The 27,278-nt window shown below is 38.2% G+C and overlaps 1 protein-coding gene across 2 annotated transcripts; it reads right to left on the reverse strand.

Moving 5' to 3' along the window:
- Positions 1–690: 690 nt before the first annotated feature.
- On the reverse strand, positions 691–22,386 carry LOC104666989 (zinc finger protein 474). Of its 2 annotated transcripts, none has more exons than XM_010369155.1 (3): positions 22,306–22,386; positions 3,094–3,274; positions 691–858 (listed from the first exon to the last, which is right to left on the reverse strand). In XM_010369155.1, the coding sequence occupies exons 1-3, from the start codon at positions 22,336–22,338 to the stop codon at positions 707–709; spliced, it is 366 nt and encodes a 121-aa protein (XP_010367457.1). In that variant the 5' UTR covers positions 22,339–22,386; the 3' UTR covers positions 691–706. The 2 variants fall into 2 exon arrangements, with proteins under 2 accessions (XP_010367457.1, XP_010367458.1); XM_010369156.1 differs by lacking the exon at positions 22,306–22,386 and adding an exon at positions 18,095–18,212.
- Between the last annotated feature and the right edge of the window lie 4,892 nt (positions 22,387–27,278).

Consider the following 27,278-nt stretch of genomic DNA (forward strand, 5'->3'; position numbering starts at 1 on the left):
CAGTCTCCTGACACATGAGGCTGGCAGTGGCTCTGAAATATCTTGTAGCATTTCTTGCCATTTGAAAGTGAGAATGAGTTAGATATGGTTCCAGTACTTTGAGTTCTCAGTGATGTTTTGAATGTCTCTGCTGTTGAACAATCTTACAGAGAAAAGAACTGCCCCAATCAATAACTCAAAAAATGTCCCTAGATAAAAGGACATGTGGAATGACAGGTTATTTCAGAAAGCTCAGGGAGAGGAAGGAATCCAGTTCTTCCTGGGATTAAGGAGTTGCCTGAAGTTGCCTCTGGAGCCCTTGTGCACTGAATAAGAGCCCTAATTGTGAAGTTCAAAATCTTGTTCAGGAAAGAAAATGGAAGAAAAATGGGGACGGTTGGCTCTGAAATTTCTTTTAGACAAAATCTCAGCTCTGATGAGAAGCAGCCTGCTTGTAAATCTGCCTGACAGAAGTGTGAAATGGTCCCCAGCGTGCCTATGCACATGCAGCTGCTTGTTAAAACCAGAGCATTTGCCCAACTACATAATAGTGAGCAACGCTCACAACACCAAAGCGCTGAGCTGGGCCTCCCCTGCTAGACCAGCCCTTGGTCAATTGCAGTTTTCCTTGTTTCCCTTCGTCACCTCCTTTTTCTCCTTCCCACCCTATCCCAATCTCTTTCAAAGGGATTAATTCCTGTAACACTTTAGTAGAGAGAAAAGGGCTTTACTTGGCGGCTTTGGGTTTACAAGATCGTTGGTGAACAATCAGTCTGTCTGGCAGGAAGGTACGCCCACAAACATTACAGGGAACCAACTGGCTCTGGGCACTTGTCCAAGCAGCTTCATTTAAAGCATCAAGATCATAGAAGCCTTTGGCTGGAAAGTTAAAGGGAAAAAGCAAAAGGAAAAAAAGGGGAAAAAAAATACCAAAATCAAAAAGGAAAGAAAAAGGTAAAATGGATCAGTTTTTATTCGGGAGAACCATATTCTAATTTCTATGGAAAATATTTTCAGGAAATATCTGTTCACTGAGTATTTTAAACAAATCATATTACTTTTGCCTCCAAAAAAGAAAGGGCTGCTCGCTCTTTCAAGAGTTGAGTAAAGTTAGCTGGGAATCAGACAGAGGTTTTCACTCTTTGGATTTTAAAAAGGAAAGACATTGTTTTACATGTTATGATATGCGTTCTTCACTAATTATTAACATCTTTGCATATACATCATTATTTTGCAAATATAACTTTTGGCCTTCTTTCAGTTGACTCTAAATATAAGCTTACAAAGGGGAATCAGCATGTATTTGTATTTTCCTTTTCTGTAATTCTTCAGTGGAATGTTTTTAGAAGCCAAGACTGACAGTTGAGAGTGAATTTAAGATGAATTGTATCTTAAACACTTATCATCTCTTCATGGTCATAAACTCAGATATTCTTTAAGTAATCAAAGTGGAGAATGCAAACAGAATAATCTGACAAAAAGATGTGTCCTTAAGAAAATAACAAAGACAGATGAGAAATGTATAATCTTCATTGGCAGAGCATAGGGAAAAAAAAGCATATGGCTTTATTTTAGAGAAACAATGTGGGATTTAGCTTTAATAAACCTTAGTTAAAATAGAATGACTTTAGTACATTAAACTGACTATATCTTAGAACCACTGAAAATAGGCCCCCAAAATGTAACAAGGCACTCAGAAACATATTACTTAGTTTTTATCTTTGGCAAAGCATAGATTACTTCATTAAAGCTTAGGCAATTCACATACTATTTCTATCTAATGGTTCACACAACCACAGTGAACCTTAAATTTTTTAACATGTCTGCTCCTAATTCTTACTTTTCTGCTCCATGGGAATTTAAATCCCAGCAAAATCTAGTATTTCTTCTTTGGATAAAGCATACGTCACTGTCTATGTGGGATATGAATGTGTATTTTGAGTGCTTTGAAAAATGAGAAAAGAATGATGCTGACTTTCTCGTTACTCATATGAGTTTTAAAATGAATTCAAAAATTCCAGAGTAGTCATTGACTCTCACTTGAAGATGATTCATCACATTTCTAAGTGTTTTTGCATAGGGCTTTGACTTCAGATGAGGAAGAGGGGTTAGTTGAACCCCATGACTATAATGAGTACATGAGATAAAAATGGTAATGTGAATTATTTTTACCTAGAGAGGAAGGGTATCTTCAGAGATAAATAACATGGGACTGAGAGGAAGACAATGCAATTATAGGACCTATCTTTTCCATCTGTAGGCAGTAACAGAATGGTGAACCACCAGGGCTTTCAGACTAATCATTCCTCTTACTTCTAGCCTTCTGGTAGTTATGGTCAAGCAGAGAAAGTGATAAAGATCAGAAGGGAAGGAAACAGATTTTGACACCAAGTGAGAAATGCTGGAAAGAGAGTTTCAGTGAAATAAACAACCTGTTTGTGGAAAATTCTCTAATTTCAGTAGCTGGTTGTTTTCATCTTCAGCTCTTTTCCCACCTGTATGTAAAGTCCTCTTTTTGGCAAGGACTGTGAATAGCTAGGATCTAGCAGGATCTAGAATTTATCATACAATCTAGGCTCTACTTTGTGGGTTGTTATAAAACTCTCCTTCTGTTGTACACACGGACCAGTTTACTCAATGTCATAACCTGACTAGTGGACCTGGTGAAAATTCAAGTTTCTTACCCCTGCTCTATGAACACCAAGACACAGTCATATTTGGAAACATGACTTTGGATGTTCCCAAAGGTTTTTTTTAAGTTTCATATTTTTTAAGTTTTATTTATTTTTATTTTTAAAATATTTTATTATTTATTTTACATTCAAAGGGTTTGATGATATATGAAAGAAACTTTTGGGAAATAGAGCAAATTCCTATAGGTCTCTCTCATGCACAGTGTTGCCAGGACATAATGTCTTTATGTCTCAGCATCGGAAGATGATACTTTGGATAGGCATTCCAGAACTGTTTTTTTTTATTTGTCTTTAACCAAAGCAGGAAATGTTGCTGATTTTGGTCGTTTGAACAAGTAAAAAAAGAGAATACTTCTGCTCTTATTAGTTTAGAGAGAAAAGTCTCCCCTTATGCACTCAAATATTTTTTCTAGGAACTTACCAGTAATGGTCCTGACTTCTGGTTTTTTAGGTACTGGTCTCCTTAACTCTTTAGGCAACAAGTTGTTTTCATTATGCCATTTTTTCAGACATTGTGGCTCATGAATGCTAATAGATTTTGTTCCATATTCACGACCACAAATGTAGCAAACAACTGTTGGTGGACGCCGTATCATTGTTGGCTGTAAGTAACATAAAATAAATCATGAGTGAACTCCCATTCACAATTGCTACAAAGAGAATAAAATACCTAGGAATACAACTTACAAGGGATGTGAAGGACTTCTTCAAGGAGAACTACAAACCACTGCTCAGGGAAATAAGAGAGGACACAAACAAATGGAAAAACATTCCATGCTCATGGATAGGAAGAATCAATATCGTGAAAACGGCCATACTACACATACTACTAGCATTTATAGATTCAATGCTATCCCCATCAAGCTACCATTGACTTTCCTCACAGAATTAGAAAAAACTACTTTATATTTTATACTGAACCAAAAAAGAGCTCATTAACTAAGACAATCCTAAGCAAAAAGAAGAACAAAACTTGAAGCAGCATGCCACCTGTCTTCAAGATTACAGTAACCAAAACAGCATGGTACTGCTACCAGAACAGCTGTATAGACCAATGGAACAGAACAGAGGCCTCAGAAATAATACCACACATCTACAACCATCTGATCTTTGACAAACCTGACAAAAACAAGCAATGGGGAAAGGATTCCCTATTCAAGAAATGGTATTGGGAAAACTGGCTAGCCAATATGCAGAAAACTGAAACTGGACCCCTTCCTTACACCTTATACAATAATTAATTCAAGATGGATTAAAGACTTAAACATCAGACCTAAAATCATAAAAAACCTAGAAGAAAACCTAGGCAATACCATTCAGGACACAGGCAAGGGCAAAGACTTCATGACTAAAACACCAAAAGCAATGGCAACAAAAGCCAAAATTGACAAATGGGATATAATTAAACTAAAGAGCTTCTGTCCAGCAAAGGAAACTATAATGAGTGAACAGGCAACCTACAGAATGGGAGGAAATTTTTGTAATCTAGCTATCTGACAAAGGGCTGATATCCAGAATCTACAAGGAACCTAAACAAATTTACAAGAAAAACACAAGCAAATTTACAAGAAAAAAACAAACAACCCCATCAAAAAGTGGGCAAAGGATATGAATAGACATTTCTCAAAAGAAGACATTTATGCAGCCCAAAAACATGAAAAAAAGCTCATCATCACTGGTCATTAGATAAATGCAAATCTAAACCACAATGAGATACTGTCATTAAAAAGTCAGGAAACAACAGGTGCTGGAGAGGATGTGGAGAAAAGGAACACTTTTACACTGTTGGTGGGAGTGTAAATTAGTTCAACCATTGTGGAAGACAGTGTGGCGATTCTTCAAGGATCTAGAACCAGAAATACCACTTACTCAGCAACCCCATTACTGGGTATATACCCAAAGGATTATAAATCATTCTATGATAAAGACACATGCACATGTATGGTTATTGCAGCAATATGCACAATAGCAAAGACTTGGAACCAACCCAGATGTCAATCAATGATAGACTGATTTAAGAAAATGTGGCCCATATACACCATGGAATACTATGCAACCTTAAAAAAGGATGAGTTCATGTCCTTTGCAGGGACATGGATGAAGCTGGAAACCATCATTGTCAGCAAACTAACACAGGAACAGAAAACCAAACACCCCCTGTTATTACTCATAAGTTGAACAATGAGAACACATGGATATAGGGAGGGGAGCATCACATGCTGGGACCTGTTGGGGATGGTGGACTAGAAATACCTAATGTAGTTAACGGGTTGACAGGTGCAGCAAACCACCATGGTACGTGTATACCTATGTAACAAACCTGCACATTCTGCACATGTATCCTAGAACTTAAAGTATAATTAAAAAAAAAAAAAAAAAAGAAAAAAAATCAGTTAGATAAAGCTTAGATTTGGAAATCATATTTTAAAATTATATCACATTTAAGTTAACTGGAAAATCAATGTGATTAAAAAAATCTCCACTAGTCGGGTGATGTTATCTTTTTGGCAATTAAAAGATTAAACTATATTATTTGAGTACTTGGGATTGGGGTGAGGACATGGGCTTCGGAGGAAATAAAAAAGAGCTAACCAGAATTCTTCATATTGATACTATATAAATTATATTTTCTCATTTAATAAATATTGATCGATTGCCTTCTGACTATTATATACAAGTTACTATGCCGGGACAATACAAAGATAAATCAGGCATAACTCCTCTTCTCAATAACACCAGGCTCTAGTACACCCATATATCTGAGAGGAAAAGTAATAAATGTCAGTAGAAAGTTTATAACAGACATTGTTAACACTATTATGCCTGCCCACGTTGGGATCATGTCAACAACTTTCTACTGCAAGCACTTGTGATTCTTTGCGTTTTTTGATCGGGAGGAGGCTCTGCCTACAGCAGAGCAGCTCATCAATTGCAGATGAGACTCAGCGAATATATATCCAGCTTCCTCACCAAGGTTGATTCCATATAGTCTTCCAGAAGTCCCCAGAGTGATTGGACCACAGTCACTTGTTAACACACTAGCTGGGCTTTGTTCTCTTCACTGTCTCTCTTCCTATTCCTTTACTGTGGTATCCTGAGATCACCTCCCAAATAAACTACTTGAACTTAAATTCTTAGTTTTCTTGTTCTTAGGAGAACCACATCTATGGGAGAGTTAAGGATAAGATGCAATAGGGAAATTCAGTTTCTGTCTAAGATATAGAAAAGCACAAGAATCATTGCTTCCACCTAAACAATGAGAACAAATTGAATAGCTTACAGAATCATAATTTTTGAGTCCCCTGGAGACTCAAAGTTGCAAGATAAATAGATGAATTAAAAGGCCTACCTAAGTTTGAAGATAGATCAATAGTACCAAGAAAAAGCCTCCAAGCTCCAAACTTTATATGAGACATAATTGTCTGCCACAAGAAAAGGGCAGAGTAGCTGAGTGTAAGCCCCTCTAAGGGGCAGGCATGCAGGGACCGTCTGTGTATACTCTCCTACCCACCAAGTCTTACACCCAGTGATAGGAGGTAACAATCTGACACTGGGGAGAGGATTGGGCATTGACAGAACCCTCTACCATTTTAGTAACATAGGGCCTGTCTAAATCTGAGGATAGAGCTATAGAAAAGCATTGCACAGAGTACAAATAAAATTTATAAATCCAAAAAGGTAATTTAGGGAAGGAGAAAAGCATTGATTTTGTTCTGGATCTGTTGAGTTTGACATAATTGTAGAATTTAAATAAATAAATCCAGCCAAAACAGGAAATACAGGCCTGCAAATTCAGTATTCATTTATTTCAGAGCTATTCACACAGAAAAAAAAAAAGTTTAAAACCATGAAAATTCTATAAATAGGAGTATGTAAAGAATATATGGAGAAAAATTATTGGGAGAATATTAAGTAGGGATATTGGACAAGGGAAATTATAGCTAGAAAACACAGAGAAATGTTCAAATTTGCAGTTAAAGAAGCAGGGCATGGAGACAAAAGATTCCATTCAGAATTCTGGAAACATTTCTGGTTTCCAGAAATATGTTGTCATCAACGCTGTCAGATGCTACAAAGAGTAAAGAGGGGCTGAGAAAAGGCTATTAGATGGAGTTATCAGTGGATTCCATAGCAGGGACTTTGAGAGATTAGTTCCAAAGGAGTGGTAATGGTAAAGGCTAAATTGTTAGGAGTTAAAAATTATGTCGAGGAAGAGAACAACACACTTTCAAAAAACTTGCAGAAAAGAAACTTGAGAGATAAGCAAAGTAGAAGAAATGTTTGTTTGGTAGTTGTTTATAGAATAGGGATGCCTTAGGTAGAGATGAAAAGATTATAGGTCCCCAATAAAATGGGATAATTAAAAATCACAGAGGAGGCAGAAGAAGATGAGATTAAGGGCATAATTGGAGGTGTTAGCCTCTGAGAAAAGCGAAAAAAGGAAAGCTAGAGAAAGGGAAAACGTGTTTGCAGAGAAGTCAGGAATTGGTGGAGCTCACATAAGTGGACTTAGTCTTCTAAGTATGAGGCAAAGTGATCTTCAGAGAATGAAGAGATTTGAATTCTGGGAAATAGAATAGTGAAAGATGCTGGGATTATGCACTCTGGGGAATGTAGTAATGATTCAATTAGGGAAGAATATTCACTGAATAATGGAAAAGACCTAGTTACCTGAAGCTGCAAGAAATTGTTGGAATTAAATGACTTTTTTTCAATATGCTCTTTAGTAGCACCAGGTGACATGAAAACAGAAACAAATTAATCTGATTGTGTGGTCTCCTTTGGGGAAATAAAACTAGGCAAATGTATATGTCTTATGATCAGCCTACTTTTAACTATAACTATTGGGACTTTCACCTTGCACAGAGCAATATCAAAACCAAAAGGTAGCACGTTTATGATTTCTGCTTACCAGACATAAAAAGAGATGTTAGGTGAATAAATCCACAGTTACATAGACCAAGCAAAAAGGGAAAATAAAGTGACTCCCTGGATGATTGAAGTTTTATAAAAAGGGTATTATTTGAAGTGGAATATTTTATTCTATTATTCTATACTAGCTTATGCCAATAAACTGTCTACATTTATCAAAATAACTAAATAGTTGTTTATCCTTCTTTTCTTAGCCATATAGTGGGTTCTAACAATTGAAAAGTGACATTAAAAATATTTGAGAAATTCAAGAAAGACCTAACAGAAAGTACAAATCATAAGCAAAAATTTTCAAGACATTTAAATGTTTCTTACTATTTTTCTTACATGTTTATTTACTGGAAAGGTTAATTAAATGCAGATTTTTAGTTTAAAATGAGAAGTTATTCTTTTTACTTTGAAAATAGTGAATTTAATAAAATTCCACATGGAAAGTATGAGCCAAATCCAGTATTTAACCAAGCATATAAGCAAAATAAACGGCATGGGTCATAAACGAAGACATTTGTGTCACCCTGTCAGAAGATTTCCTTTGGAAGGAAAGTTAGAAGAAAACAGGCAGACACAGAGATCAGAAGACACCTACCAAACAACTGAAAGGGATGTGGGAGAAAATTAATACCATGAAAAGACGAAGATGGTCTATAGTATATTTTCTAAAGCTTGTCCCATGCTCTGTATTTGTTGTTGAACTTCAGTTGAACCTGCAATATACTCCATATTCTTATGTTTTAAGCATCTTACTCCTAAGCCATGCTCTAGTGAAGCGCAAACAACCCAGCCACAGCAGAAGAGAAAAATACATCCACATGGGTCTGAACAGCGATAAGAAGACCTATTTTATTTTTCACTGATTTTACAATTGTCAGTCTGAAACTTCCAGGGAAAGCTGAGCAATCTCCAAGTTGTGGTTATTGCCACTGCCCCAGCTGCCAAGGTTTTCCTGTTTGGCCTCTTTCTCCAGTCCAGGGTTTTCCTATTTGGCCTTTTTCAGATAGAAGTGGATATGTGGGGGATGGAAAGAAGGAACAGAAAGAAGGGACTGTAGCTCTGGCAGAATCAGCAGAAGGCTCCCTCTTAGCAAATGCGCAGTCTGTAGCTTTCAGTGGCATGGCATAACAGAGTAAGGAGGGCAGTGGAAGGGTGGCTGAGGAGGTTATGTGAGAGCAGGGGGCCCTGTCTATGGAGGCCCTTGCCAGGACCAGCCAACTTCAGGAAAGTGTTATCAAAGGAAGGCAAAGAGGAAGTCGATAAGTCTGAGGTTGCTGAAGAGCAAAGAATTAGGTCAACAGTTTTCCTGTAACATTTCAGATAATATTTTGCTGGTGTGGCATTACTTTTCGAACACCAAGGTGAAAGACATTTTTTACAAAAGGTTAATCACTAAATCTATGTAAGTGTGCATAAAAGTCTATCAGGGCTCATTACAATTTTGTTTTGGTCCTCTCAGTTTCCTGGGAAAGTTGATTTAGGCTAGATATAGGCAGGCACTTGAACACTTTCGGGAAAGCTTTTAACTTGAATCCACTAACTTTTCATATGCTTTCAATTATTTTGCTGGCCACTATTGGAATTATCATATTATTTTCCACACAGCATCTTTTTCTTTCTGTTAATGTCTTTTCTCTGTCAGGAACACTTCATGTTCAATGTTTTAGGCCAGGTTTGTGTAATACAGAGGGAAGTGGATATTTAACTATTTTTATCCTAATTATTGTATATATCACCTGGCATCCATCCATTCATTGTTACTGTTTGAAATTGTCATAGTATCACTATTGAAGCAGGGGAGAAAGATTAAGGACCGAGAAAAGAGACTGATTTGTTGCAGAACCTTAAGAGAGGTTTGGATAAAAGAGGAATGGACATAGTTGTTTCAGAAAACCAAGACTAGAATACCTATATTTCAGATAGGTTCAAATTTCTCTAGATGACCTCTCTGATAGTACAGGCTAGAAGGAAACCACTGTGAAATACACAGTTCAATAACTAACAGAGTTCACAGAAAGAACTATGACAACTGGTCAGAAGGAAATAAATATTCCTAGTGCTAAATTTATTGCATGAATTTATGAATTTTAATAAAAGATATAATGAAAACTAAAATGGAAGTCATTACTAGCAGTTTTACAAAATATCAGAAACACTCCACATTTGTTTATTTCTTTTCTTTTCTTTTCTTTTCTTTTCTTTTCTTTTTTTTTCTCTTTTCTTTTCTTTTCTTTTTTCTGAGACGGAGTCTCGCTCTGTCACCCAGGCTGGAGTGCAGTGGCGCGATCTCTGCTCACTGCAAGCTCTGCCTCCCGGGTTCACGCCATTCTCCTGCCTTGGCCTCCTGAGTAGCTGGGTCTACAGGCGTCCGCTACCATGCCCAGCTAATTTTTTGTATTTTTAGTAGAGATGGGGTTTCACCGTGTTAGCCAGGATGGTCTCTATCTCCTGACCTCGTGATCCGTCTGCCTCGGCCTCCCGAAGTGCTGGAATTACAGGCGTGAGCCACCGCTCCCAGCCCACATTTGTTCACTTCTTATACTAATTATACAGAAGATACGAAGTGATAACTTATAGTGTGAAAGTATAGTTCTGTGATGTTATTTACAAGGGAGTTCAGAGAATGTGATCCAAGCATCACCTTATGAAATAGAAATTGGTAAGAAATGTTTATGGAGCAATAGTCTTTGAAAATCTGATTAGTGTCACAGTGATCTCCCCGGAAAAATGCACATGTATACAGAATGGTGGATATGATTTCAATTGATTGGTAGATTCCCTAAAACCCATCTATTAGCCCCAGGAAATGAGCTACTGGGCTTTTAGCCAGAGCCAAACTTTTTCTTCCAATAGATAATTCATTGCTAAAGGGGTCATTTGGCACTGTTTAAATGGCTCAGAAAGTTCTGAGTTGAAGCATTAAAGAACTTATAAAACACACCATATCTGGCTTTAGGGTGATTCTAAGCACTGTTTTGCCTAGAATAGTCTTATTATATACCTGTTGTCTTGGCTAATATTAATAGCTCTTCTTTTACTCCCTAAAATGTCCCTGTATAATAAATACATGACATAGCCACTCTACCTCTGATTCTCTTTGAAAAAAATTAGTTAATATAAGAAATCAAGGATGAAACAACAAAAAAGCTAAAAACTATAGAGATTGTGACTAAAAGAGTGGCGATTAATCCACTTGAATCGCGGGAGGCAAAATAACTATAGAAATTGTAGAGGCTGTGCCCAGTGGCTCTTATCTGTAATCCCAGCACTTTGGAAGGTCAAGGAGGGTAGATTGCTTGAGCCCAAAAGTTTGAGACCAGCCTGAGTCTGAGCAATACAGTGAGACCCCATCTCTACAAAAAATACAAAAAATAGCTGGGCATGGTAGCACGTGCCTGTAGTTCCCAGCTACTAGTAGCCTGAAGTGGGAGGACCAGCTGAGCCCGGGAAGTTGAGGCTGCAGCGAGCTGTGATTGTGCCACTGCACTCCAGTGTGAGCATCAGTGTGAGACACTGTCTCAAAAAAAAAAAAAAAAAAAAATTGTAGAGAAGAGGATATAAAATTATCAAAATTAGTAGGGAAAGGAGCAGTACAAAGAAGCTAATGACATTAAATTCCTCCGTTTTCATGTGAAACAGTCAATTGAAGCAATGTAAAATTAAAATTTGAAGTTAATGTTTTGCAAATCCTTTAATAATTACTTTTTTTTTAAACTTTAGTGGGTCCTTTTAAAAACTAAACTTTTAGTAAAGAAATATTATCCTAAAGTTCAGCAAAATTATTAGTTTCACTTTGGTGTCTTTTTGTCAAATGCAAGTAAATTAAATTTATCTCTGCTAATAATTTCACTTATATGAAAACATATACATGTCTACTTATGTATGTCTGTGTACACAGATGCCTGGAATGATATCCACTAAGGTCAAATTAGGGGAGTCTGGGGTAACTTTTATACTTTCCTAATGGCTTGAATTTTTATAATGAATTTGTATCATTTTTATAATAAAAAGTAATAAAAAAGAGTATCAGCTCTGGAGTGAAAAGTTAATCTTTTAACTTTTAATTAAGGTAATAAAATCAGCCTGAAAGGTAAAATAATGCAGACTAAATTACTTTCTGAAAATTCCTGAAATAACTCCTAAAAGATATTCCAAGATTATGTATATAATATAGTTTAGTATTATAACAAACTAGTAGTTGGAATTAGAGTTAGTATGAGGAATGAAGACAGTTTTGCATAGCATAAAATTACAAGGCTATGGCATAATAAGAAATGCATATTTGATCTCTGCACCTACTTCCTGACACAGAACTCTCAAAACCCTTGTAACTTCTTGAGTGATAGGGCTGATAGGAGCTTTTAAAATTGTATTTGGTCCTTTTCCCATTTCTGAAACAAGAGCTTCTAAGACTTTGGAATCCCTGGGAGTGGTGAGTGTCTTTTCGTATGCGAATGAATGACTGGTGGCTGGGACCCGCAGACAGCTTAAAGACAGGGCTGGTTGCCAGAATGACCAAGGCCTGATGAGAGGGCTGGAAATTTCTGCCCTACTCGCTGACCTCTGAGGAGGGAAGAGGGGCTGGGGATTGAGATAATCACTAATGCTTCAATGATTCAATCAATTATTTTTATGTAATAGAAGCTCCATAGAAACTCCAAATGAAGGGTTTCAAAGAGCTTCAAGGTTGGCAAATCCATTGAGGTGCTGGGAGGGTGGTGCCCCCAAAGGTCGCAGAAGCTGCACACCACCCCCAACCCCATACCTTGTCCTATGTACCTATTCATCTGACTGTTCATCTGTAATTATTTATAGTAAACTGGTAACATAGATAACATGATAAAATGTTTCCCTGAGTTTTGTGAGCTGTTAGAGCTAATTATTAAGCATGAAGGGAGGATCATGGGAAATTCAGTTTTTAACCAAGTTGACAGAAGTGTGAGTAACCTGACTTCCCAGTAGTTGTGATTGGCTTCTGAAGCTGCGGAGCAGTCTTGTGAGACTGAGCCCTCAACTTGTGAGGTCTGCGCTAACTCTGGGACAACACTTAGTTGTCTGGAGAACTGGAGAACTGGTTGTTGCCGTGGGGGAGAAAATCCACACATTTGGTGTCAGAAGTGTTGTCAATAGAAAACATTTTCCTTTTAAATACAAAATAAAAATACTTACAGTACTTTAAGTTGCATTATTCCAATACTGTTTTATTTTGCTAATTGTTTATAGTTGAGTACATATCAGTTAAATACTTGCATGACGAAACATAATTGCAATCCTAGAATTCTGCTCCATTACTTTAAAGAGCAGTAACAAATGTCTGGAAAAATAATCTGAGAACAAGATTTAGCATGAGTCCATTTCCACCATAAGATAATCCTAAATGCAACTCTTATAGATGTTTTAATTTTGTCTAGGCTGTTTCCTGTTCCTGAACGCATTAGTCAAAAAATGAACTCATAAGCAACTAAGTGGGGCTGTGTGGTACTAGTCATCTTATTTTGAAAAGTGGCAGTCAAAAGGATAATTTGGTGGATGGATGAACCAGGCCATCCTTTGGATCCTGTATTGCCCATTCTAGCTGGATTGACATATCGCCATATAATTTTCATCTTCTCAACTATCTCCGCCCCCACCCCACTTGACTGTTTTGTGCAAACTTGGCCTATCTAACATGATCTCAGTAATTTTGTGGTTCTCTGTGGCTACAGAGTAAAGTCCAACACTTCATGCTGACTTCAGCCATGGCCAATCTTAGCCCCACGAAACACATCTTTGAGCCACACCAAACGGGACACTATTCCCTAAGCTAGAGGCCACAGTCCTCAACTTTGCTGTCTCCATGCCTTCATTCATCTACTTCCTCCAGCACCAAGCTGGAGGTTGTGGGGAATCCCAGTCCTTAACTCTCCTTAGTTATGGAGGCAAACATATAAACTATTAATTTACAAGCCAAAAGGTGTAAGTATCATGATATGGGGACATAGTGCCACAGAAGTCTGAAGCAGGAAGAAAAGGAAGTGTTTTGATCAGAAGCCAATGAAGTGGATAATATCTGAAGTGAGTTTATTGAATGGTAGAACTGTACTGGAGAGAGGAGAACTCCTCTAGGCAAGCTGCTAAACAACATGACCTTTTCAACAACTGTTTAATAGTACTGCAGTATGTGAACTTGAAAGCCCTAATGCCCATAATGGAAACAAGAAGGCTGCTTAGAGGAAGTATACAAGTGAAGATCAATCTGTTCCGCATAGGGTGGAAACACGAGTGGTTAGATCTTGAGAAAATAGTTGAAGGTCGCGACCTTTTCTAAAAGTCTCCCGTGGCCCTCTGCCTTTCCACCTTAGTCCAGATCCCAGACTTCGTCCTACTGTCAGAATAGTGGGGTAGAGATTTGACAAATAACACTGAAAGGAAGGGCTTTCTATAATAAGAGCTGCATCAGTCACGTTAAGGTGTTATGCTGTTTTGGATAAAGAGAGGGCAATTTTGGGGATTGTGTTGAGCCCTGAATGCACGGATGAGGACTTCACATCTTTGAGACACAATCAGATTAAGAAATGGGCCAGATGGGACAATTTATCATTTTTATACACTAAACCATCTTGGTTTTCCCATATTGGAGAAATGCAAATTGGTTCTGCCTGCACTAAAGCTCTGAAGTCACAATAAAAAAACATGAATTTGGCCAGGTGTGATGGCTCACGCCTGTCATCCCAGCACTTTGGGAGGCAGAGGAGGGCAGATCACCTGAGGTTAGGAGTTCAAGACCAGCCTGGCCAAGGTGATGAAACTTAATCTCTACAAAAATACAAAAATTAGCTGGGCATGATGGTGGGTGCCTGTAATCCCAGCTATTAGGGAGGCTGAGGCTCCAGTCTGGGAAACAGAGTGAGATTCCGTCTCAAAAAACAAAAAACATAAAACAAAACAAAACACGAATGCAACTTGAAACATCCATAAATAGAGCAAGAAAGTTGAATACAGTCTTTCAATGCTCTATTACTGAGCAATAAAAAAGAACTACTGCTACTCGCACCAGTGGATGAAACTCGGAATCATTATGCTGAAAGAAACCGAACACAAGAGTACACATGGCATGATTGTATTTATATAAAACCCAGCCTAATCTGTAGATTAGTGGTTGCCTGGAAGCTAGAAGTGGAAGGTGATAAAGAAATATAAGACATTTTGGAAGGTAATGAAAATGTTCTATGTCTTGGTTATGGTGGTGGTATAATAGGTTTCTAAAACCATCAAAATTCATTGAATTGCTCATGTTTAATGGATACAGTTTATTGTTTGCAAATTATTTCTCAATAAGGCTGGTTAAAAACACTAGTGCAGATACAGTTTAGTGGAGTATTTTTGCATTGCCATGCCCATGAAATGCAGTCAGTTCAAAGTCAGCATTACACATTGTAAAAGAAATTCCAGAATCAAGTAATGTATTTTAGTTATTTTTTGCCAGGACCTAGGGAATATTTCAAATGATCTCTATTCTGAACTCTTTAATTTGTCTCCCAAGAAGTTTTCCTAGTTCAAAAAACAAAGCATGTAACCACAAAAGAAAACAAATAAAAAGACCAAATTAGAAAATATTTTATCAAGACTTTTTTTCAGGACATTACATTTTTTTGTAGGACAAAGTCCATTAAGAAGCAACCCCATTTACATAAGATTTCATCAAGAAAAGCTCAACCCTAGAGTTTCAGGACCTGAGCCCTGCAGCCAGAGATGAATAACATAAAAGCAGGACTGTCCCTTTGCACCCACGTGCATGGCATCTTGTCTGTTTGAAACATAACCGACCAGTTTCTTGGCTAGCCATATGTAGAAAGCTGAAACTGGATCCCTTCCTTACACCTTATACAAAAATTAATTCAAGATGGATTAAAGACTTAAATGTCAGACCTAAAACCATAAAAACCCTGGAAGAAAACCTAGGCAATACCATTCAGGACATAGGCATGGGCAAGGACTTCATGTCTAAAACACCAAAAGCAATGGCAACAAAAGCCAAAATTGAGAAATGGAATCTAATTAAACTGACAGTGTGGTGATTCCTAAAGGATCTAGAGCTAGAAATACCATTTGACCCAGCCATCTGATTACTGGGTGTATGCCCAAAAGATTATAAATCATGCTACTATAAACACACATGCACACATATGTTTATTGCGGCACTATTCACAATAGCAAAGACTTGGAACCAACCCAAATGTCCATCAATGATAGACTGGATTAAGAAAATGTGGCACATATACACCATGGAATACTATGCAGCCATAAAAAAGGACGAGTTCATGTCCTTTGTAGGGACTTAGATGAAGCTGGAAACCATCATTCTGAGCAAACTATTGCAAGGACAGAAAACCAAACACTGCACATTCTCACTCATAGGTGGGAATTGAACAATGAGAACACTTGGACACAGGGTGGGGAACATCACACACCGGTCTGTCGTGGGGTGGGAGGAGTGGGGAGGGACAGCATTAGGAGATATACCTAATGTAAATGACGAGTTAACGGGTGCAGCACACCAACATGGCACATGTATACATATGTAGCAAACCTGCATGTTGTGCACATGTACCCTGGAACTTAAAGTATAATAATAATAAAATGGAGATATAGCTGACAAGTTTCTTATCTTCCAACATATGAGGAACTTCAAGGTTCATTGGTATATAAGTGTGTGTGTGTGTGTGTGTATATGCACAAAACACACACAAATTCAGTTAGTCCTCATCTACAGTTGATTTGAGGGATACTGAAAGGCTCCTCTTGTGTCACACTGTTTATTCCTTTACATTTTCCTTGTGCTTGCCCTTGTCTACTCTCCAGCCTACAATTATTTTCTTTAGGGTCATTCAGCTCGGAAAGAGACAGCTGAGAACTTTGGCTCTAGAAGGGCACAGGTACAATTACCCATCTGCTACCAGGGAATAGAGGAAGCCTCCTGCATTCACACATTGGAAGGCAGTAATTTGCTGGATTTATTTGTAACCATTACAAAAACACTCTGCTTTTTTGATGAGGTCATTTTAGTGGGCCTTTGCCAAAGAGCCACATCAAAATGTAAACTATGTTACTACTAAATATGTATGCAAATGAAATGCCTGTGTCCTTCTCCCAAGTAACATGCTTTGTACATTACTTGGAAATATTTTTTTAAATGCAGAAAGTTTAATGGTCTTTTTTTTTTTTTTTGTAGATTGCATCATCCCTACATCAAACCTACATTTTGTAGGTTGCATCATCCCTACATCAAAACAGTCATATTCCCTGTGTTCATTTGAGGTTATTCATTAACCTAAGAATCAAAGAGAACTCAGGGAACTCAGAGGTAAGAGAATATCCTGCAAGGGAAATAGCCCCTGTAAGCCTGAACCGCGACTTGGAGCAAATCAGAAAAAAGGCACTCCTCCCTTCAGAAACTTTCCAACCGTACAGTTGTAATCACTAATCTGTAATAAGACAAGTCACAACATGTAGAATTAAAAAATGGTGACCACGGGGGAGATAGACATGACAATCCTTACCCTATCTCACAACTGGGCCTAGAACTGGCCGTATATGTCAATGTGTACTTTGTCTCTCAGATGGAGTGTGACTGGTAACTGGTACAGTATGCTAGTCCATAAATGTCTGGGATGAATCAGATGCTTTTCAATTTCAAAAGCCAATAAAACAATAGGATTCTAGATTTTGATACTGCATTTCCATTGTGAGCAGAAATAAACCAGAGACATCTGCTGGAAACAAAGCTGAGACCCGCACTAAATGGAAACGCATGTGGAGGAAAGGGCTGTCCCTCACTAGGTGATTTAATTGAAGCCCAGATATTGTTGCTCAGAAGTATTTTCTGATTACTGACAATGTGCCAGGGACTGTGCTGGGTGCAGAACTGAGAACTAGCCCTAACAGTGGGAATGACCATCTTGAACTCACTACTTTATTTACTTTCTTTTCTTTTTGTCCCTTTCCTCTCAATCCAACCCCTTTATTTAGAAAATATTTTTTAGCTTTGTCCAAAGCTCTATCTCTGAGACAGTATCAGGTTGACAGATCCCTATTTGGCATGTGCTGAGCCCATTCATTTGAAATTACTCAAGATACAAGGGCAGGGTGAGAAGGGGACCTGCTGAGTGGAGGAAGCATCCTGACTTCTCTGCCCACTAACATGTTTGAAGTCAGACTGATTAATTTTGAAAACTAGTCTCCAGATGTGCAGCCTCTCTAGCATCCTTGACTTTTGGTCCTTAAAAATTATCAGAAGGTTTGGCTCCAAGACTTCTGATCCAGAAGAATAGCTTCATTGTTCCAGAGACTCCCACAGGTGATCCAAATGGTAGTTGGCTGCTGGGGTGAGTTACCCTATGCTCAGGTATGAAGTGTGTATGCCCCTGTCCCTGCACACAGCTATGGCACAAACATGTTGCTCCTTCAGCATCCGCAGCTGTCTTCTCCTGGCCCAGGCCTGGCTCTTTACAGCATCTCACCTGGACTACCCAATGGTACTGCCTCCTCTTGGCTTTATGCTCTGAATTTCAGGTTGCAAGCAGATGGACCAACAGTCATTTTAATCAACAGCATGTTTTAATTGGCCAGCACAATGTTATTAAAAGTTTTAAATGTGAATATCTTTAGGTGAGGCTTACTCTCTAGTATACCACAAGCTCTACCACTCCCCGTTGCCCTCTATGCAGCCTGTTCTGCCCCTGAAAGCATTTGAGCTTGTGACTCTGAGCTGCCTATTTTTCCAATTCCTCTCCTCAGTCATATCGCCAATAAAAGGTATTTTCCTTATATCTCATTTCTAAGAAATGAATGTGCCAATGACTAAAAAGGGTTTGTCACCTATCAATGGAATTTTTGCATTTTAGCTGAGATCTCCTATAGAGTCAGTGTTTTCACTCAAAAGCTGAATCATTGACTGAGGAATTAAAACACAACTTGCCAGGTAGTAGGATAGTAGGAAAGGTACTTTAGAGAAAAAAAAAAAAAAAAAAAAAAAAAAAAAAAGCATAGTGACACGGAGATTATCACATTGAAGATTCCTTGTTCTTTTTGAATTTAAGCATGACGATGATTACAACAGAACTTGACAGGAGGCTTGAAGCCTATCCTTAGGCAAAAGAAACTGTACTTTAAGGCATGAGACTGATTTCCAAGACGCTGTGCACACAGTAAGCATGGGTAATCCTTGAGTCATTTACTCTCTGGGGGATTTTTGCTTTCTCTGCTCCCAGCTGGATCCCAGGCTGTCATAAACAGGGCACATTTTGCCAAGGTCTGAGGGAATTATGTGATTGTGTAGCTATTTGAATGTGTGTCATTCCATCAACGAGTGTTTCTCTTTCTCCATGATAAAATTAAACTAAAAATTTGGACCTTAGCTTCTGTTTTAGATTTTCCACACTCCGGATTCCTTCCATTAAGCCAAATAATTGAGATTTCTGTGGTAAGTGCACAGGGCATATCATAGAATGCAGGAAGTCTGGATGGAGGAAGTAAGAGTGAGCCTTCTCCTCCCTCCATACTTGATGAAAAAAGCTAAAACCTCTTTTATAAATCCTTGTGTATATTGCCATATTAAACATGTCTGAACAAGTGGCATAATGGCAGCTAATTATCAGCATTTACTAAGTAACAGGCCCTGTACTAAACACTTTACATGCTTTATTTCATTTATTCTCATAATAACCCTCTGGGCAGAGCTCAATGCCCCTACTTTATAAACCAGGAAACTGAGGCACACAGTGATTACTAAGTGGAAAAGTTGGTTTCTATTGCAGAGAGTTGGGTCTTCTGTAAAGCGGGCAGGGAGAAGCCCACAGATAAAGTTTTGTCAAGCACCATCCCAGGTCCTTTGTAGGCATCCTCTCATTTCAACCTCTCATGGTGGAAACTGAGACTTGGGGAGGTTAAGTAACTTGTTCAAAGATATTTAATTTAATTGTGCATCTGTGATCTGAATCTAGGTCTGTCTGATTCCAGTTGCTTCTAAAAACATGGGAGATACAGTCATCAGTGGTCAGTGGGGTATCATGCCCTGCCTTACATGTACAGAGTCAGCCATTGGACAGGACTGAGGAAAAACCAGCAAAACTCCCGCCTTTGCTCTCCCAACTATCTCGAAAGTTTATTCCTTTGGGTCAAACATTACTTTCTCCCAGATAGGTTTTCAGAATGCAAACAGTCCTATGAAAGATGGTTTTCTGTTAAGTTTATAAAATTATCTTGACCCCCTTCCAACAATACCAAGGGGTGGGGGTGGCAGAGGTAGGGAGAGTGCAGAAGGTGCTAAAATACAAAGCAGATTAGAATATGAGGCGAGGCCACCAGAGACTCAGTTCTCCAAATCAGAATTTTGCCTTCAGCCATTTAAAACATAATTTCAACCAACCTGACTGAGTCTGAATGTATACAATTAAGTTTCTACTCTCTTAGTCATGTCTTACATACAAAGTATAAATAGTATTTTAATATATAGGAGTAACTGCATAGTTCAATCCCAAACCTTAACAATTGGAGAGTTTGGTTGTTTAGAAACCACTGGCATTTCACATTTACTTCTAGTGTTTTTAAACAATTCTCCCCAAATGTCACATCTGGAAGGATCGTTGTTTGAAATTAAATTGTTTTTGGAAATCACTGGATGCCGCGTAAAAGAATTTCCCAATCCGGCCTGTCTATTGGCCAACTAAAAGAGGCTGTTACTTGTGATTTGGAGTTTTGTTTTGCTCCTTTGAACATAAGAAAGATTTGACATTCATTTGGAAATGTTGTTTTTATTAAATTATCTTTATGTATTTTTTTAAAAAGAACTATTGATATTTCAAATTCGTGCTTGACATTTTAGTTATTTAATTGTCAATCTTGAGCTACAAAGCTGAAAAATATAGGTCAAAGAATGAATTCCAAATTAGGTTCTAATTTAGTCTAGGTTTCTGAAAGAAACACAATTTCCTAGCTGAAGGTTTTTTTTTTTTTTTTTAATTTTCACATTTGAGATAAGAACCGTTTCTGTTTTTGTTTTTCTGATCTTAGAAGAACATAGTTGGAAGGTGAAGTATTTGAGGTATTGATTAAACGTCTTGCCAAATTCTTGTCTGAAATAACTCTCCTTGAAGAAAATGGTTGGAGAATGTTCTTGGTGTTTGGTTCTTGTGCTCTTCAGTTTGGATACAGGCCTGACTCTTAGGCCAGTTGGCTTCCAGGTCACAGAGTAAAATGGAGAAACAAGGGAAAATGGAGGAAAGACAAGAAAAACCCATGGGCTATGGCAGACACTCAATTTGTCCAGTGCATATAATTAAAAAGATGAAAAAAAATGCTCTCTGATCTGAACTTGGACGTTGGGTTATTTCTAGTGCCTGATTTGTCTACAGCTTATGTGTTAGAGAGCATACTGCTCGGGGGTGGAGGCCAAGAAAAGGAGTTTTCCTATAAAAAGAAGACCATCGCCTTGGATAGGCCAGAAAGAATTCTAACTTTAAGATATTTTTAAAAAATTTTCCTATCAGAGTTGACCCCGATCTCTCCTTATCCTTTGCTTCTACTCTCTGCCTCCAATTACTTGAAGCTTTAAGATGGGACCAGTGATACCTTTATGTTCCCACCTTCTCTGATTAAATGTAACTGGGGATATGACAGCAGTATGGGAGATTTTAAAGATGGGATCATGGCATCAGAGCAGGTGCTTGGGCTGAGAATACTGGAAACTTATTGAGTTCCTGGATTTACTAGCCCTTTCTTCAATTTGTAGGTCATTTCTTTCTATGTATAAGACAACCTCATAAAGTAAATGTTAGAAAGAGACAAGAGATGTAAGGAAGATGAGCACTGCACAACATAATGGGAGAGAAGAAGATGCAGTCTTAAGTTCTCTCAATTCCCCACCTATCCATAAGGCTGAACTTATGCCTCACATTGAGCAGTGAGATTCTGTTTATGGGACAATCACCTCTGTTTCAGTAAGGACTCCTTACAGATTGCATTGCACTACCTTTGTTGGAGTTTTCAGAATTTTGGGAGAGATTGTAGTTGTTGACCTTGGAATTTGGATTTTTAAGTACTGGAGCTATATCCATTTACTCACTATATAAAGATTCAGTGTCCATGATCACTAGGAAATGTGGATGTACATGTGTTTGGGCCGGAAGCAAGCGATGGGGAAAAAAGGCTTTGAAGACATACGAAATTAAGCTAGATTAACTTTTTGAGAGTATAACTATGTTATGGCTTTTGTTCATTTTAGGCCTAAATAATATTTGAATTTATAATATGTGATCCTCTCCTCTCACAGAAGTTACAGTGAGTACTTTTCTTTCTAGAGAAGCAGAAAGCCACATAAAGAAATGCCAGTGCAAAGAAAGAGCACCTATTTTTGCTTTGGCCTTTGGGCTCTGGGAGATGTAGTTGTATCTATCACAGTCTCTCTACCCAGCAATATGTGATATATAATTATAAGTTAAGGATGAGTTTTTAAATGATTAGATTAGACTGTGATTTGTACAGGTGAGTATTATCCTTTAAATTTTTGCATTAGAAAGCTATACATCAATTTCACTGATGAGGCTGTTGCTCTAAAATGCGTAACTCTCCCCACCTTCAACACACACATATTCCACACATGTAATACATATACACAAATTCCCTTGGGTTGGCTTCTGGAGCCAACAACGTAGAAGAGAACTGGTCCTGTTACCTTAGTGTTGTGGTTTGTTGACCTGAGAGCCATGGGATCATGGAATGCTGCCCTGATATGCAGGCATGGTTGGCACCAAGGAAAGATGAAGAAACGGCACAGCGAGTTGGGTATTAGTAGTCCAGCTGTCAGCATCATCAAGGGGTAGTTTGTGAGGTCGAGGCTGGTTTTCATGACATCAGCACAGCTGAGGAGGTGAACTAGGACCACTGAAGATTATTAAAATGGTTGGATCTACAAGTAGGATCCCACTGAATATTTCATCTACCACCTCCAAAGAAGTGGAGATCATAGACAGAAATAATTCTAAAAGACTTAGTCTTGATTTCAGGAGCTCAGTTTAACAGAAGGCATGGAGAGACAAAGGACTAAGAAGGTTCTTAACATTAACTTTTTTCCCTCTCTTTTTACCTCTCTCTTTCTTATCTGATAGGCTTGGTAAGATTGCCTGATATTTCATCAAGAAAATATGAGATACAAGCTAACAGATAGTAGTTACTTTATCTCCCTACTAATAACCTACAGTCTTGCCTTCATCTGTATTCATCATTCTCCTGAAACAAAGAAGTGCCCTCTCCTATTGAAGTCCTTCCTTCCACACACGTTGGTGATCCCATCTCCTGGTGCCTATTTTTTCTCCAGGTTTTGCACCATCTCTGATCACCTCTCTTGCTTCTTCAACCTCCTTTTCTCCACTGGATCATTATCCTAAGTATTAAAACATAAGCTAGAATCTGTTTAATCTATATTAAAACATAATATCCTAAGTATTAAAACATAATCTAGTGGGATGGCTGGGTCATCTTTCAAAAATACCTCTCATCCCAATATCTCTATTCCTAGCCTACCTACTGTTTCTCTTCTAGTCTTCAAAGCCATACTTCTCAAAACACAACCTATCTTTATTCTCCATACACTCTGCAGCTCTCACCACTCCACTATGTTCTTTCCAAAGTTAGCAGCTGCATCCACACTGCCAAATCAAATATTTTTTGGTCCTCATTCTACTCAACGTCTTGGCATAGAACACTGTTTTCAACACCCTTATTTACAACATTTGTCAGATCTCAGTTTTCATGGCATCCTACTCTAGGCCTTTCTCTTGCATCTCCAGGCCTTCGTTCTCCAGCTTCTTCCCCTCTAGTCCCTAAATATTGTATCACAGGATTCAGCCCTGGGCCTGTTTTTCTATACGACTATTCATTCTGATTGCTTTAAATATATGTTTTGTTTTTTTTTTTTGTTTTTTTTTTTTTTATACTTTAAGTTCTAGGGTACATGTGCATAACGTGCAGGTTTGTTACATATGTATACTTGTGCCATGTTGGTGTGCTGCACCCATCAACTCGTCAGCACCCATCAATTCATCATTTATATCAGGTATAACTCCCAATGCAATCCCTCCCCCCTACCCCCTCCCCATGATAGGCCCCAATGTGTGATGTTCCCCTTCCCGAGTCCAAGTGATCTCATTGTTCAGTTCCCACCTATGAGTGAGAACATGCGGTGTTTGGTTTTCTCTTCTTGTGATAGTTTGCTAAGAATGATGGTTTCCAGCTGCATCCATGTCCCTACAAAGGACGCAAACTCATCCTTTTTTATGGCTGCATCATATTCCATGGTGTATATGTGCCACATTTTCTTAATCCAGTCTGTCACTGATGGACATTTGGGTTGATTCCAAGTCTTTGCTATTGTGAATAGTGCCGCAATAAACATACGTGTGCATGTGTCTTTATAGCAGCATGATTTATAATCCTTTGGGTATATACCCAGTAGTGGGATGGCTGGGTCATATGGTACTTCTAGTTCTAGATCCTTGAGGAATCGCCATACTGTTTTCCATAATGGTTGAACTAGTTTACAATCCCACCAACAGTGTAAAAGTGTTCCTATTTCTCCACATCCTCTCCAGCACCTGTTGTTTCCTGACTTTTTAATGATTGCCATTCTAACTGGTGTGAGATGGTATCTCATTGTGGTTTTGATTTGCATTTCTCTGATGGCCAGTGATGATGAGCATTTTTTCATGTGTCTGTTGGCTGTATGAATGTCTTCTTTTGAGAAATGTCTGTTCATATCCTTTGCCCACTTTTTGATAGGGTTGTTTGCTTTTTTCTTGTATATTTGTTTGAGTTCTTTGTAGATTCTGGATATTAGCCCTTTGTCAGATGAGTAGATTGCAAAAATTTTCTCCCATTCTGTAGGTTGCCTGTTCACTCTGATGGTAGTTTCTTTTGCTGAGCAGAAGCTCTTTAGTTTAATTAGATCCCATTTGTCAATTTTGGCTTTTGCTGCCATTGCTTTTGGTGTTTTAGACATGAAGTCCTTGCCCATGCCTATGTCCTGAATGGTACTACCTAGATTTTCTTCTAGGGTTTTTATGGTATTAGGTCTAACATTTAAGTCCCTAATCCATCTTGAATTAATTTTCGTTTAAGGAGTAAGGGAAGGATCCAGTTTCAGCTTTCTACTTATGGCTAGCCAATTTTCCCAGCACCATTTAATAAATAGGGAGTCCTTTCCCCATTTCTTGTTTCTCTCAGGTTTGTCAAAGATCAGATGGCTGTAGATGTGTGGTATTATTTCTGAGGACTCTGTTCTGTTCCATTGGTCTATATCTCTGTTTTGGTACCAGTACCATGCTGTTTTGGTTACTGTAGCCTTGTAGTATAGTTTGAAGTCAGGTAGCGTGATGCCTCCAGCTTTGTTCTTCTGACTTAGGATTGTCTTGGCAATGTGGGCTCTTTTTTGGTTCCATATGAACTTTAAAGCAGTTTTTTCCAGTTCTGTGAAGAAACTCATTGGTAGCTTGATGGGGATGACATTGAATCTATAAATAACCTTGGGCAGTATGGCCATTTTCACGATATTGATTCTTCCTATCCATGAGCATGGTATGTTCTTCCATTTGTTAGTGTCCTCTTTTATTTCACTGAGCAGTGGTTTGTAGTTCTCCTTGAAGAGGTCCTTTACATGCCTTGTAAGTTGTATTCCTAGGTATTTTATTCTCTTTGAAGCAATTGTGAATGGAAATTCATTCATGATTTGGCTCTCTGTTTGTCTGTTACTGGTGTATAAGAATGCTTGTGATTTTTGCACATTGATTTTGTATCCTGAGACTTTGCTGAAGTTTCTTATCAGCTTAAGGAGATTTTGGGCTGAGACAATGGGGTTTTCTAAATATACAATCATGTCATCTGCAAACAGGGACAATTTGACTTCTTGTTTCCTAACTGGATACCCTTGATTTCTTTCTCTTGCCTGATTGCGCTAGCCAGAACTTCCAAGACTATGTTGAATAGGAGTGGTGAGAGAGGACATCCCTGTCTTGTGCCAGTTTTCAAAGGGAATTTTTCCAGTTTTTGCCCATTCAGTATGATATTGGCCGTGGGTTTGTCATAAATAGCTCTTATTATTTTGAGGTACGTTCCATCAATACCGAATTTATTGAGCATTTTTAGCATGAAGGGCTGTTGAATTTTGTCAAAGCCTTTTCTGCATCTATTGAGATAATCATGTGGTTCTTGTCTTTGGTTCTGTTTATATGCTGGATTACGTTTATTGATTTGCGAATGTTGAACCAGCCTTGCATCCCAGGGATGAAGCCCACTTGATCATGGTGGATAAGCTTTTTGATGTGCTGCTGAATCCGGTTTGCCAGTATTTTATTGAGGATTTTTGCATCGATATTCATCAGGGATATTGGTCTAAAATTTTCTTTTTTTGTTGTATCTCTGCCAGGCTTTGGTATCAGGATGATGTTGGCCTCATAAAATGAGTTAGGGAGGATTCCCTCTTTTTCAATTGATTGGAATAGTTTCAGAAGGAATGGTACCAGCTCCTCTTTGTACCTCTGGTAGAATTCAGCTGTGAATCCGTCTGGTCCTGGACTTTTTTTGGTTGGTAGGCTATTAATTATTGCCTCAATTTCAGAGCCTGCTATTGGTCTATTCAGGGATTCAACTTCTTCCTGGTTTAGTCTTGGAAGAGTGTAAGTGTCCAGGAAATTATCCATTTCTTCTAGATTTTCTAGTTGATTTGCGTAGAGGTGTTTATAGTATTCTCTGATGGTAGTCTGTATTTCTGTGGGGTCCGTGGTTATATCCCCATTATCATTTTTTATTGCATCTATTTGATTCCTCTCTCTTTTCTTCTTAATTAGTCTTGCTAGTGGTCTGTCAATTTTGTTGATCTTTTCAAAAAACCAGCTCCTGGATTCATTGATTTTTTGGAGGGTTTTTTGTGTCTCTATCTCCTTCGGTTCTGCTCTGATCTTAGTTATTTCTTGCCTTCTGCTAGCTTTTGAATGTGTTTGCTCTTGCTTCTCCAGTTCTTTTAATTGTGATGTTAGAGTGTCAATTTTAGATCTTTCCAGCTTTCTCTTGTGGGCATTTAGTGCTATAAATTTCCCTCTACACACTGCTTTAAATGTGTCCCAGAGATTCTGGTATGTTGTATCTTTGTTCTCATTGGTTTCAAAGAACATCTTTATTTCTGCCTTCATTTCGTTATGTACCCAGTAGTCATTCAGGAGCAGGTTGTTCAGTTTCCATGTAGTTGAGTGGTTTTGATTGAGTTTCTTAGTCCTGAGTTCTAGTTTGATTGCACTGTGGTCTGAGAGACAGTTTGTTATAATTTTTGTTCTTGTACATTTGCTGAGGAGTGCTTTACTTCCAATTATGTGGTCAATTTTGGAATAAGTGTGATGTGGTGCTGAGAAGAATGTATATTCTGTTGATTTGGGGTGGAGAGTTCTATAGATGTCTATTAGGTCCTCTTGGTGCAGAGATGAGTTCAATTCCTGGATATCCTTGTTAACTTTCTGTCTCGTTGATCTGTCTAATGTTGACAGTGGAGTGTTGAAGTCTCCCATTATTATTGTATGGGAGTCTAAGTCTCTTTGTAAGTCTCTAAGGACTTGCTTTATGAATTTGGGTGCTCCTGTATTGTGTGCATATATATTTAGGATA

This window comes from Rhinopithecus roxellana, chromosome 3 (assembly GCF_007565055.1).
Source record: "Rhinopithecus roxellana isolate Shanxi Qingling chromosome 3, ASM756505v1, whole genome shotgun sequence".
Lineage (NCBI taxonomy): Eukaryota > Metazoa > Chordata > Mammalia > Primates > Cercopithecidae > Rhinopithecus > Rhinopithecus roxellana.

Coding starts and splice junctions, on each gene's coding strand:
- LOC104666989 (XM_010369155.1), bottom strand. CDS start 22,338: ATGGCTCTCAGGTCAACAAACCACAACACTAAG. Junction 3,275..22,305: donor CAACAAACCACAACACTAAG/GTAACAGGACCA, acceptor TGTTACTTACAG/CCAACAATGATACGGCGTCC. Junction 859..3,093: donor AGAAGTCAGGACCATTACTG/GTAAGTTCCTAG, acceptor TTAACTTTCCAG/CCAAAGGCTTCTATGATCTT.